We start from the raw sequence: 12,048 nt of genomic DNA, 5'->3' as shown, positions 1-12,048 counted from the left end.
CGATCCGACCGAGACTCAAGCATAGACTCAAGCAAAGTAAAGATTCACGACGACATCGCACCCAATCTGGACTGTTCTTGTAGACATCATCGTTTTTCTGCCTCCTCCCATGAGGGTTTTTCCCGTTGTATGAGACACCAGAACAAAGTAAACGCCTGTGACCCGTAGCCTGCGTCCTTCATTCAGCCTGCTTCATCGCCTTATACTCAACTTCGAGCAGAGAGTGGTATAGTGAAATCTCAACCTCTCCAGCAGCGGAGAAATCTACGGGGAAGTGGCTTCGGTTGTGTTCAACGTTAGTGTCTTGATTCTGATCGGCCGACTTGCCTCTGAGTCCAGATGCCTGCCAAAAAGGGTCTTCAGGATCATGTCTGTCAGCCATGATGCGCTGCAGCATGATATCTCTGGCTCTTAGAGATCACTTGAGGCCAATCGGCTGCTTTCGGAGGTCGATTCTTTTCGATTTTCTGCATTGATGCTGCATGTGTGGGGTCGGCACGGTGTGGTCAACATCCTGTCTATCAACGTCGTGTTGTCAGAGCTGTCGGCAGTGATGCATTCGCTGCGATAATGGAGAGTCCTTCAGGCTTCAAACAAGAATCTTCTCTCATGAAGACGCCAGAGCAAAGATGAACGATGATGCATCGAATGTTCTTCCCGGTGACGCTCGCCTCGTAGCGTTGTATGGATCGGGGTGCTGGTGACTTTCCAGTCCGGCGTCTCCAGAATTGAGTAGAACAGCTATGTCTGAAGTCACTCTAGAGCTGTTTACCGACTGTGTGTGACATCACGGAAGTCAGCCTAGTCGACAGGTCGATAGCCTCATAGCGACAGCGACAGCGTTAACGACTTACACGGAACTCTTTGTTGCGAAGGTGAAGCTTTGGATGGAAGAAGGGCATTTTCGCCTAGTCCTCTGCCAGACCTGGTCGACCTTACTGGCTGACGAGAGGGTATCTTTGTGAACCTCCCTGGCCGGGCAAGCCTCTGTGCGACGAGCATCAGTAGGCCCAGAGAAACGTAGGCGTAGATGGCCAGAAATAAGATGGAGCGACTGAAGGTCCGGCCTTCGTAATCGGTAAACAGTGCTTCTGACATCGTTCGTTAAATTTGTTCATGCAAGACCAATAGAGACGAATCTCTTCTGTCTACAGCTTCCTCTCAGAACCTTATATAGTAGTCTATAGGCAGGATTGTTGAGTCTTCTGTTGTCAGGTCGACAGCATCCAATATTCATTGGGGCGCGTCTTGTGCCAGTCCGGACGATTCTCCCAGTAACCCCGCCGATCTCAGTGTCATCAGGTCAAACAGGTGGTAAGTTTGCTGCAATCTGAGGGAGCCGGGCGGTTGTCGTGACCACCTCGCAGTGCGCGGCCACCGAGGAGATAAACCCATCTCTGTGAGGGTTTCCCGGCCACAGCAGAAAACAAGTGTACCGTTTCGGCTCCCACATTGGCCGAGAAACATGCCGAGCCCGAGTTCGAAGCATTCGATGTCATCATGGATGATCTTGAGAGTTGAACAGAACAGTATTGGCTTGGTGTAGCGGTCTGCCTCGTTCGGTCAGAATGAGTTCAGCTGCTGGGTGCCGGAAGAGCAGCTCTGACAAGGCCCAAGCGGATGGACTGAAGATGAACATGCGATGAATCACAAAAAGGAAAAGAAAAGAAGCCGCTTATTCAATCATGGATTCCATGCCTCAGACTTCACCGAGGCTGCCGTGCAATCTGGGTTGCTCACAACTTGCATCGTCTTAGTCTACTCCCATGGTTCCGAAGATCGTGACTCGATGTTAGATCTAAGTTTGTGTACTTGAGAGGTTTAGACCAAATTCAGCTCGAATAAATTCCCGTTCAGTCCATTCAGGCTGATATATGGCAGCCGTTGTAGATATCACAACCGGCGGCTCGCTTCATCCGACTCGCAGTCACCCGAGACATCGGGCCCGATGGACCCACTTTCGGGTCAGACACAGGCCCGTTCAATGGCCGGACCGTGGACGGGAGCAGACAAGTCAACTAATATCACTAGGCTGGGTTACATTCCTTGTCCAGGCCATTTCCAATTCTCATAACAATCAAAAATAGATAGGCGGCTCCACATATTTATGAAAGGTTTTCGACACCTCGAGCTTGCCTCTCCGAGTTAGTAGTCACCTCACTGCTGGCTTCTCGGACCTTGCCCCGAATGGATGTAAAAAGTTCGCGTGGTAAATCCATACAGAAACTCCACTCAACTACAGAAGAAAACGGTCAAGGGTTTGGTAACAGTCGGAGTTGCACTTCGGAGGGGACTTTCCGCTTGAATTATTCGCCTCTTTAGGGCTCGATTTCTAAGCGACGTTGACGCTTGTTACGTCGGTGGAACAAAGGAAGCGAGCCTGGACGCTGTAGTATCAATGATGCGTGAAAGCGAAGTGTTAGCCCGCGAAAAGCCCTTTGATGATCCTGTGGCCTTGTGGGGATTCTAGTTCGCCGGCTAAGGAGGGATGATGATTTTGGCTTGCTCAGGAAAACCCGGGAATCTGGAGCTGCGTGGCTTCCTCGCTTAAGTGTTTTCTCGGATGCTGAACCAGAAACGGAAAGTCAATGGCTGGTCTAATTGTCTAGATAAGCCACGCCATGTGTTCATTGACTTTGGATCGATTTATTTGCATGCCTTCTCGTTGCCAAAAGGCACCGGCAAGACTGGGTAACGGCAACATGAAGAGTAAGTTGCATTTCCAACGCTTCCTGAGGTCTTGGTCAGGTTGTACAGGAATGTGGAACGGAACGATCATACTGTCCCGGAAACCTGGGAATTTTAGCTCATGCAGTAAGACATTTAATTCTCTATTGGTATGCTGCACATTTCACACCGGACCATGGTCGTACACGGACCACAAGATATCACATCGCGGGATCAGCTCGTGTGACATCGTGGGATTTTGAGATCCAAAGTCATGCCCAATACTGCGATTGTCGTCCGAGCCATCCAATGAACCGCCGAAGTACTGCCAGTCTGACAACATTGATCCCACCAACATCAAGTCCCTAATGCATCTTGATTCACATGCCAAGTTAGATCGAGACCGCGAACGGCATTCCTCAAGTGAGCAGACATTCCCAGCTTGACGCAAACGTCAAGGTGCCCCTGAGGACCTGCACACAGCCAAGGCCTAGCTCACCTTTGGCTGCATGCTAGCCACGCCGATCTCCCATCCAGAGCGTCCGAGCTCTATGCCCTAGGAAGCAGCCTTGGCTTCCCCTAGCGGCATCCATTGAGCACGACCAACCAATCTCGAGCTGTGATATCCTTGCCAGGCTCACGATGGTCTCAGCCGTGGCGCCCTCTCTGGCATCTGCTAGTAAAAGGGACAAACCAATATGAACTGACGCGCATTTACCGAGTGAACTAGTCGAGACACTGTCGACACACCTCCCGAAAACGCGAGGTCCAGCGTCCCGCGTACCACTGCCGGGAAGACCTTCATTGCCTGCCGTGCCTCCCGACTGCAGCGAGCTGGTGCAACGCTCTGATGTCCCAAGAGGAGGTTAGCCACTTCCTCGACGTGGGATCCCTTGGGAACTGCCTAGCTAAGAACTAGTTTAGTGTCTTTGCTAGAAAGGCGGAATGACAGCCGTAGGGCGAACTTCCCATGGTAAGACGTCTTCACTACGGTTCGTCCATGCCACCTTTCTCTCTCCTCATATCCCCACGTTGGTCAACAACATGGCCAAGACCACTTTCTTGGACCCTTCGTCAAAGTTTTGAGTACCTGATCAACCTCTCCGGCTTCAGATTCCGACGTCAATTCGCGGACGACCCTGCTTGGGTTTGAGAGGCTTGCAGGACATCATCATCGTCCATCCTAAGTCGCTCCTTTCACGATGTCTGCTACCCGTCTCTTCTTCCTGCTCGCTTGCTTTCTGGGCCTTGCAAGTTTCGTCGCCGCGTCAGATATCTCGTATCAGGGCATCCCCAGCTGTGCTGTAAGCTTATTTCCCACTGACATCCCTTATCGATGGAATGTGCTGACAGATGCAGATCAAATGTATCTTCCAGGAGATCGGCCATTCGTCCTGCCCCTTAACGGATCAAAAATGCATGTGTAACGATAACGTTTTGGCGGGATACGTGCAGGTATGCGTCGAGGCAAATTGCACTGTCATGGAGATGCTCGGTAGGTTACGGAGTCAGGTTCCCTTAGTGAAGATGTTAAGGCTCATCGAATATCTACAGCGGCACGCAATTCGTCATTGGCTGCCTGTGGTGTTGCCCCTGCTCAGCAGGATACCGTCATGGCGTGGTTCAGGGCGGTTCTTTTCGCCCTACCAACCTTTTTCATAATCGTGCGAATGGTCAACAAGTTTCTAAAGCTGTCGCCTTGGGGTTGGGACGACACAACCATCGTCATAGCCTATGTATGTTATGCAGAAATCCACCCTCTCTCATGCCCTCGACAAGTTTCCCTGACAATCGCAAAGGCCGTACTAGCAGCTTTCCTGCCAGCAGCATATCTAGGTAAAGCTCAGATTCCGACTAATGAAATGTATCCTCTAACGTCTTCGTAGCCGAACAAACTGGTGCAGGGAGAGATATATGGGCACTGTCAGAAAACCAAATTACTGATTTTCTTTTGGTAAGGCCGCATCATCAATGCATCTTTGCTTGATTACCTCATGGAGCAAAACTGACTGTGCCAGCTATTTATCATATTCGGTATGCTCTATATGACCTGCCTAGCCTTTATCAAGGCCTCGATCTTATTTCTATACCTGCGAATCTTCCCCGACGAAACCTTCCGCCGAATACTTTGGTGTACTCAGCTGTTCAACCTTCTTCTTTGGATCGCTTTCATCGCCGGTACTTTCGGCTCTTGTCAGCCCTTGCACTTCTTCTGGCATGGATGGAAAAGAGATATGGAGGGCAAATGCTTCAACTTGAACGCCTTTGCCATGTGCCATGGCGCATTGAACGTGGCTCTGGATGCATGGATGCTAGTACTTCCAGCAACTCAAGTCTATTCGCTGAGGATGCAGCGCAAACAGAAGCTGGGCGTGATGTTGATGTTCGGCGTAGGAGTTTTGTGAGTACCACGAAGCTGACATGCGAGAATGTTGCTGACTGATAGTTCAAAGTCTCACTGCCGTTAGTGCCTATCGAATCAAGGCCCTTCTCATCTTTGCGACATCATACAACGTCACAGGCAAGTCCGAAACAAGGGACTCACCGTCAGCTATGCACAGTACTGACAGCAACCGCAGCCGACTCATTCCAGAGCTCTCTCTGGTCCAACATCGAGCTATGTGTTGGTATCTTCGTGTCTTGCCTTCCGAGCACACGTCAAGTCTGGAGGAAACTATTCCCTAAGATCCTCGAAGTAACACACCTGTCTTCGAGATCAGCTAGAATGTCTAGATCAGCAAAGGGTTCACACTCTGCCAGCCAAGCCTCACGATCGGCAGCGGACCCCAATGAACGACCGCGACTCGTGTCCTACGAGGAGTCCTCGATAGCGCATCTAGTCGGAGACTTCAACGATATCGACCTCAATAACCTCAGCGATGCGAGCCCGATGGAGAGGGACCCGCCGAAGACGCCTAAAAATAATGTCGTGTTACAGAAGGATCCTGTATCAGGAGGCTCAAGAAGTAGTGATGGAGTCATAAGCCAGAAGGGCTGGGATGAATGAACCCATGAAGGGTTTGAGGATGATTATTCAATAAGAGGTGTATTTCCCACCTCGGCGAAACTCCCGGTATATCGCCTATCTACGATAGCTCCGGAGATGTATGAGGTTGTTATGTGACAAGCTGCTCTTGTCACATTGTCATGCGACTTCATGACACAGGGATGCAATGAAGGGCTACCTAGGCGGGCTGAGTACACCCTCGAGAAAGAGAGTACAGTTTGAACACGCAATGGGGACGTGTTGTCGAGACTCAGCGGGAGGCAGACGAGTTGTTTTGCAGACTGCAACTTCTGCTCGGGATACCCAGAGCGACTGTCTGGAGCCTTCGTCAGATAAGGATGGGTTTTACCTCAATCTTCTTCCATAACGGGAAAACCCTGTAGAGATACCACCATACTTACATTTCCATACACAGCTAGAGTTAGTCAATAAAACCCCAGCAATAGGTGTGTCTTCACCCACATGATGCCGATCAGGATAAATCTATACGAGTTGACGAGGCGCTGGACATGCTCATTGACGAATGATCATCAACCAATCATAGACCCTTTGGTTGTCGATCGCTCAGCTAGCAAAGTCTAGGCTGAGCTGAGGTGCTTCGCCACCAAAGTTCCAAGACCATAGAAGAGGGGCTGAAGTTTGCCCATGCTAGGGTTCGTCATCCTCTATCTTCACTTCTCTCCAAAAGGCAAAGGCCAGAACCATCAAAATGGCACAGCAGGGAGGCACTTATCGCAGCACCCGAGGCATGTTTTCCTCAAGTCACTCTTACTCCATCGTATTCAGAGATTCATTTCGACTGACTGTTGACATCAGAGGAAAAGCCGTCCGTCAAGGAGAGATCCAGCCCCAATCCTCCAACGCAAAGTCGATGCGACGAAAGGGAGGGGAGCGAGGAGTATTGGGAAATCGTCAAGAATCCTAAAGATGAACCACCAGAGCGACAGATTCGAGGCTTCCATAGTAGCTTTGACCTGCAGCTTGGTTGGGGCAAATGGAAGTTTAGCGCTTTGAGTTGGGAGGTGAACGCTGGGAGTCAGCAGTGTGATCATCACCAGCGGCAGGATACTGGCCGGAATTCGGTCGCAGATGGGGGGAAGGAGGATGATAGTGGGAAGCGATGAAATTAGCAACTAGAAGGCTGCCAGATTCTACAATCTCACTCGACTCCTCGAATATGGTCGGCATGGAAGCTGGTGTACCTGCTTTACTTGCATTACATCGTCCGCCTCTGCGAGTTCAAGTTTACACTTCTTGTAACGAAGATTGAGTACAGAAGAGCTCCGTTTTGCCAATGCGATTAGATTCGACAGATTCATTGATCGGAAAAGTAGATGCCAATCGTCGTTATGGGGCGGTAACTTCAACAAGACCACCTCGCCGCCGGTTAACCCCGTTTTGAAGGCTCAGATCGAAGCTTGGTTTGGGACATTTAGTGATCTCAACACATCTATAATACTTCAGAATAGCCGGGTCGGCTATGAAGGACCGAGGGGCAGGCATATGAGGTCAAATGGTTGAGAATTCCTCGCCTTGTCTTTCGTACACGAACCCCTAGAGTGCTAGAAAGACAAGAAAATAACCACTTTGTCCACATGTAGATATGTTGCACAGAAATTTAGTCCATGAGAACCCAAGGGTCCAGGTTTAACCCAGACAATTGCCTAGCCAGACAAATCGAATCTCAATCCAGTTTACAGCGCCTTCAATCAGATGAACCGTTCGCTCTCAAGAGACAAAGTTCAAAATTAGGCTTATGGAGTTATAACTTTCATAGAACCCAAGAGTGGGAAGCCGAACAGCACTTCTCCAAGAGCCGCCGCCAACAGACACAACCAAATTTGACCAAGCACACACTAAAAAGTATTGACAATTCAACTTCAGTAATCACGTCGCGAACTTATTTCTCCTTTTGAATTGATAGTAGAAAAGAGGAGCGATACTTTCCTCCTTTTCTCCTCCCTTTGTCGGGTGTGACCAACACTTATACCCACTGACTCGTTTGCCGTGAGCAGACCAACTTAATATAAATTGCATACGAGGGGGGATGGACAACGCCAAAACGACGAATGACCAATTCCTCAGGTCCCACTCAACGTCCACCGGCATCTGCATATAGAGTTCATACTTAATAAAACCTCTTTAGATCAGTTTGCTTGGCAGAGCATCGTAGGGCTTTCGGTCTTTTTTTAAACCCATGATCGTCACCCCCCGAAGGTACCGAAACGACGGGATGAACTCCCGAGTGGGCGGGTACAAAAGAGAGATTGATTCCCGTTGTTGTATCCAAGTGGACTCGAGGAAAACCTGACTTACCAACGGACATACATATTCACGATATTCTCACGACAAACATGTACGCCTCTATTCTTCTGACCTCTCTGCTCGCCGCCGGCGGTGCCCACGCTGCCGTGGCGCAGGGCTCATGGGGCGTTCGCGCAGACTACTCCCGTGCGTGACAACACATCCCCCCCCCCATACTTCCATCCGAACCCCAACCTCCCGGCCCGCTCGGCCGTAGACGAAAGGATAGATCGCGGGTGAAACTTGGGATGACCTCAACCCCAACCCATCCCACCCAACCACACCACTGACTAATCCACCCCCCCTACAACAGGCTGCGACGCCGCAACCCCCCTAGAAGTCGTGCTCGACGGCGCCCAAAGCAGCTCCTCCCCCTCGGCCAACATCACAGACTTCTCCATCGCCTCCCCCTTCTCCGGCTCCCTCGTCATCAAGGTCGCCGGCGCCGTCGGCTACGGCAGCCCGTACCCGCCCCAACAGGTCGGCGTCGAGGTCTTCGCCGCCGCGACGGCGGGCGACCCGGGCGTGTGGGCGAACGCGACCGTGACGCCCGGTGTCGGGCAGCCTGCTTCCGTGGCGCAGATTGCGTGGAACACGAGGAGCGATGTGACTGTTGCGCCCAAGGAGGGCGAGACGGTTTCGCTGGAGACGATCTTTGATGGTGGGAGCTTGGTTGTTTATTACGTGAGTTTTTTTTCCACCCTCTTATCGCCCCTTGGATTTCATGGTGTGCTTCTTTTCGTTAGTTGTGAGGAATGAGTTTGCTGATACAGTGTGATGATGTAGTGCGGTCTTCCTGAGGCTGGTGGACCTGTTGCATGAAGGGGGGATGCTGGTATGATCGGATGAAAGTGGGATACACGACTCGAAGTTGGTTAGATTTGTAGGGTTGAATAGAGATGCCTCTTACCCCATTGCCTACCTGTTGGTCTCATATGAGCCCAAGAAAGAAACCAAAGCGAACCGCTCTCCCAAATTCCCGCCCGCTTTCGCTTCTCACGTGTGGAGAAATCTCGAATTATCGTAGCGACGCTCAAAAGCCCGCTCAATTGAAGCTCTATTGTTGGGCAGTGGTATGCGGAAAGATCTAAATGGGGTCTAAAATAGAAAGTAGGGGGTATCACAATACACAAGCATGACAGGAGACCAACAGTCACGACCAAGGCCTCGAACTCGAAGGAAAGCGGTGGCCGGGGCGGGGTTCCTAATCCCTTTTGGCCCTCCTCTTTGCCCTTCGCGCCCTCTTCTTATTCTGCTTCTTCCTCTCGGCGCTGATTTTCCTTTTTTGCCAAAACGACTCGAGCCACGCCCAGATCCAGGAGCGCATCATGATGATGATTGTGCAAAAGACTACAGGGCAGGCAATGACCCAGCTGTTTTCTTGGTCAGTACAATAGCTGCGGAGCGAAAGGGGTGGTCTCAACGTACAAGAATTGAATGCCCATGGGGTTCTGGATATCCGGAAACTTTTCAAAGTTTTGTCCAAAGTACCCAGTCAAGAAGGTCAGGGGCAGGAATATAATGGTAATGATGGTCAACTGCTTCATGCTCTCGTTCTGGTTCGCCGAGATGGTGTTGAAGATGAGATCAATCAGGTTATCGGCGGACCGCTTGATCTGCTGCATGGACTCGGTGATTATGACACAGTGATCGAGCACGTCGCCGAGGTACGTGTGCGTGAGCGGCGTGACGATGACGCCGCTAGCTGGATTGCGTAGCTGGCGCGCCGCCTCGTCCTGTGACAGCTCGGTGCGGTGATCGCGCAGGACGTTGACGAGGTTATCGATGGGGTTGAGAAAAGTGAGCATCTTGTTAATCTCGCTGACGCAGATGTAGAGGCTGCGGGTCTGCTTGATGCTCGGGCTCGTGAGAACGTCGAGCTCGAGGTCGCCGATGACGTCGCTGTAGACGGCGGTGAGGGGGATGGCGAGGTCGATGATGGCGTCGATGATAGCCTGGACGACGAGAGAAGCGTCGCAGGATTGGCGGAGGATGGTGGAGGGATCGCCAAGGCGGATGGTGATGGGGCGCTCAATGTCCTCGGCCGACATCTCGAAGAAGGAGATGACTGTGTTGTCCGAGGTCAGGAATATGGCGACCTGCTCGGCGGAGACGGCGAGGCCGCGCGACATGAGGGAGGAGTGGCGCTCCATGTACTCTGTGCGGACTTCGTTGGCCGAGGCGTGGTAGCGCTGGAGGGTGCGGACAAAGGCTGTCTCCTTGAGCTGGGAGAGCTCGCTCATGTTGCGGTTCAGCTGGGCCCCGTAGCCGCTGCCGTCGCCCTGCGTGACAATGGTCGGTCTGCCGGCCCTCTGCCTTCCCGTCTCTGGGTCTGGTCTCGGCTTGCCGCCCATGGTAAAGGCGCGCTTCAGCTTCTTCATACCCTTACCGGACTTTGCAGTCTTTACGCTCGCTACGTCGTCCGAATCGTCGTCGCTGCTGCTACTACTGCTGCTGTCGTCGTCGAGAAGGAGGACGAGCTTCTGCAGCGTCATGACGATGAAGGCGTGGTTGGCGTACCAGTCGGCCTTTGTGCGGTTCCTCGTGTTCATGATATCCTCGATGGCGAGCTTGTGCAGCTTATAGTACTTTCCGCAGGCCTGTATGACGTCCCAGCTGAGGCCGTTGATGTTGATCCAGCGGCTCTGGACCCACGGCTCCTGGGGCTTCCGCAGGAAGTCGACAAACTCTTCGTTCCTAAACTTGTGTTGAACCATGTTGCCCTGACTGAAGTCGAAGACGGAGATGTCGCACTCGGCACGGAGGGCGGGCATGGAAGCGTGGCCGCCGTCCGACTTGTTGGGATCGAAACCGGGCTCAGAGCCGGGTTGCCAGCCGGGGCGAGACATCTCAAAGTCTCCGTAGTCTTCTACCGGCTTGAAGGTGCCTGCGCGGCGCCGCATAGGGGATATGTTCTGGTCGGTAGAGGCGCGGGTCAGAGGTGCGCCGACATCGTTAGGAGCGGCGACTCGCACGCGCGCCGTAGGCGAGGTCGGGGAAGCGGCATGGTCGCGGGTATCGATTTGTAAGGACGGGAATCGGACGGTGCGCGCGTTGTCGTCGGGTTCGCTGATTGTCTTGGACATTGGTGCGCCGAAGGAGTCGGTATCGGGAGACATGACGGTCGCACACGTCCCCGGGTCGGTGAGGCAGAGTAGATGTGGTGATGAGGGGTGGAGAGAAGATGGGAGAGATCGGCCGGCCGGTTGGTAGGTAGTTCAAGACATTAATATTTCGAGAAACGAAGCTTTTTGTCGCGTGGCGCTTGGTACGCTAGGGGTTCAGGAACCGCAACGGCGTAAAGCTTGGCTCGGACGGAGGAGACAAGAAAAGGAACAATAGCAAGTTTCGCGTTGGTCGTGGCGTCGAATCGTTAAATCAGCACTGAGCGTCGCAGAATGGCGTCCTTCAGCCGCATCTAGCAAGGTCGTTTTCTCTGGCAGTGTACGTGAGATGTAGTACGAGCATCTCAATTGGGCGAGACGAGTTGCGATGGCTGACTAGAGGGCGAGACTAGACGAATATGGATGGATGGGCGTCCGTACATGGATGGATGAACTGAGAGATGTTGGTGGCTGCAGAAACGTGGGATGGTTTGATGTTGTGTGACGCCGGCAGAAGAGAAGCGAAGCGAAGTGACCACCTCCTCGGCACATTCTCCAGGAGAAAGCAAAGCAGGGCAGGTTAGGGATCGGTAGTCACGATGAACCCCCTAATGACGTCGCTTGGCAGTACAGGAAATTGTACGAATACAGGTAACAACTCCACTAATTGCTTCCACCATCCGCTATTGGACGATACAGCGGGTGACAGCGATTAAGCTCTCGGCTGGTGCCGGTTATCCGCGTCAAGCTTCCCCTGCTGCAATGATCACCTCCAGATGACCCAGTCTGGAATCTAGCCTTGACCCATCAGACTGGAAAGTAATGTCAAGCTTTTGGCTAGCGGTCGTGGTCCATATCTCGGAACTTGAATGCCGACTGGTGTTGGCAGACTTTGACCTGGGAAGAATCATGCCCTATTCTGTCTCTTACATTGCTGATAATCGTCTAATTCCATGTACTTCCCGA

The 12,048-nt window shown here is 52.2% G+C and overlaps 4 protein-coding genes across 4 annotated transcripts; 3 read left to right on the top strand and 1 right to left on the bottom strand.

Annotated features, from left to right (window-relative positions):
* Positions 1 to 3,869: 3,869 nt before the first annotated feature.
* Positions 3,870 to 5,352, top strand: CPAR01_13592 (CFEM domain-containing protein; the record flags this gene model as incomplete). The annotated part of the gene is made up of 7 exons (XM_060497844.1): positions 3,870 to 3,971; positions 4,027 to 4,162; positions 4,222 to 4,403; positions 4,467 to 4,503; positions 4,554 to 4,621; positions 4,686 to 5,068; positions 5,121 to 5,352. 7 exons carry the CDS (start codon positions 3,870 to 3,872, stop codon positions 5,350 to 5,352), a joined length of 1,140 nt encoding a protein of 379 aa, XP_060343312.1.
* A 1,031-nt stretch (positions 5,353 to 6,383) lies between these two features.
* On the top strand, positions 6,384 to 6,798 carry CPAR01_13591 (uncharacterized protein; the record flags this gene model as incomplete). Its single annotated transcript, XM_060497843.1, has 2 exons — positions 6,384 to 6,420; positions 6,491 to 6,798. The coding sequence occupies 2 exons, from the start codon at positions 6,384 to 6,386 to the stop codon at positions 6,796 to 6,798; spliced, it is 345 nt and encodes a 114-aa protein (XP_060343311.1).
* Positions 6,799 to 8,028: 1,230 nt separating this feature from the next.
* CPAR01_13590 (uncharacterized protein) lies at positions 8,029 to 8,800 on the top strand (the record flags this gene model as incomplete). Its single annotated transcript, XM_060497842.1, has 3 exons — positions 8,029 to 8,125; positions 8,292 to 8,662; positions 8,765 to 8,800. 3 exons carry the CDS (start codon positions 8,029 to 8,031, stop codon positions 8,798 to 8,800), a joined length of 504 nt encoding a protein of 167 aa, XP_060343310.1.
* A 382-nt stretch (positions 8,801 to 9,182) lies between these two features.
* On the bottom strand, positions 9,183 to 11,097 carry CPAR01_13589 (magnesium and cobalt transporter CorA; the record flags this gene model as incomplete). Its single annotated transcript, XM_060497841.1, has 2 exons — positions 9,183 to 9,351; positions 9,407 to 11,097. 2 exons carry the CDS (start codon positions 11,095 to 11,097, stop codon positions 9,183 to 9,185), a joined length of 1,860 nt encoding a protein of 619 aa, XP_060343309.1.
* Positions 11,098 to 12,048: the final 951 nt, after the last annotated feature.

This window comes from Colletotrichum paranaense (assembly GCF_030867605.1).
Source record: "Colletotrichum paranaense strain IMI 384185 chromosome Unknown Scaffold_13.1, whole genome shotgun sequence".
In the NCBI taxonomy this organism is placed as follows: domain Eukaryota; kingdom Fungi; phylum Ascomycota; class Sordariomycetes; order Glomerellales; family Glomerellaceae; genus Colletotrichum; species Colletotrichum paranaense.
The sequence above is the reverse complement of the archived record's forward strand: the minus strand, read 5'-3'. Positions and strand labels throughout refer to the sequence as shown.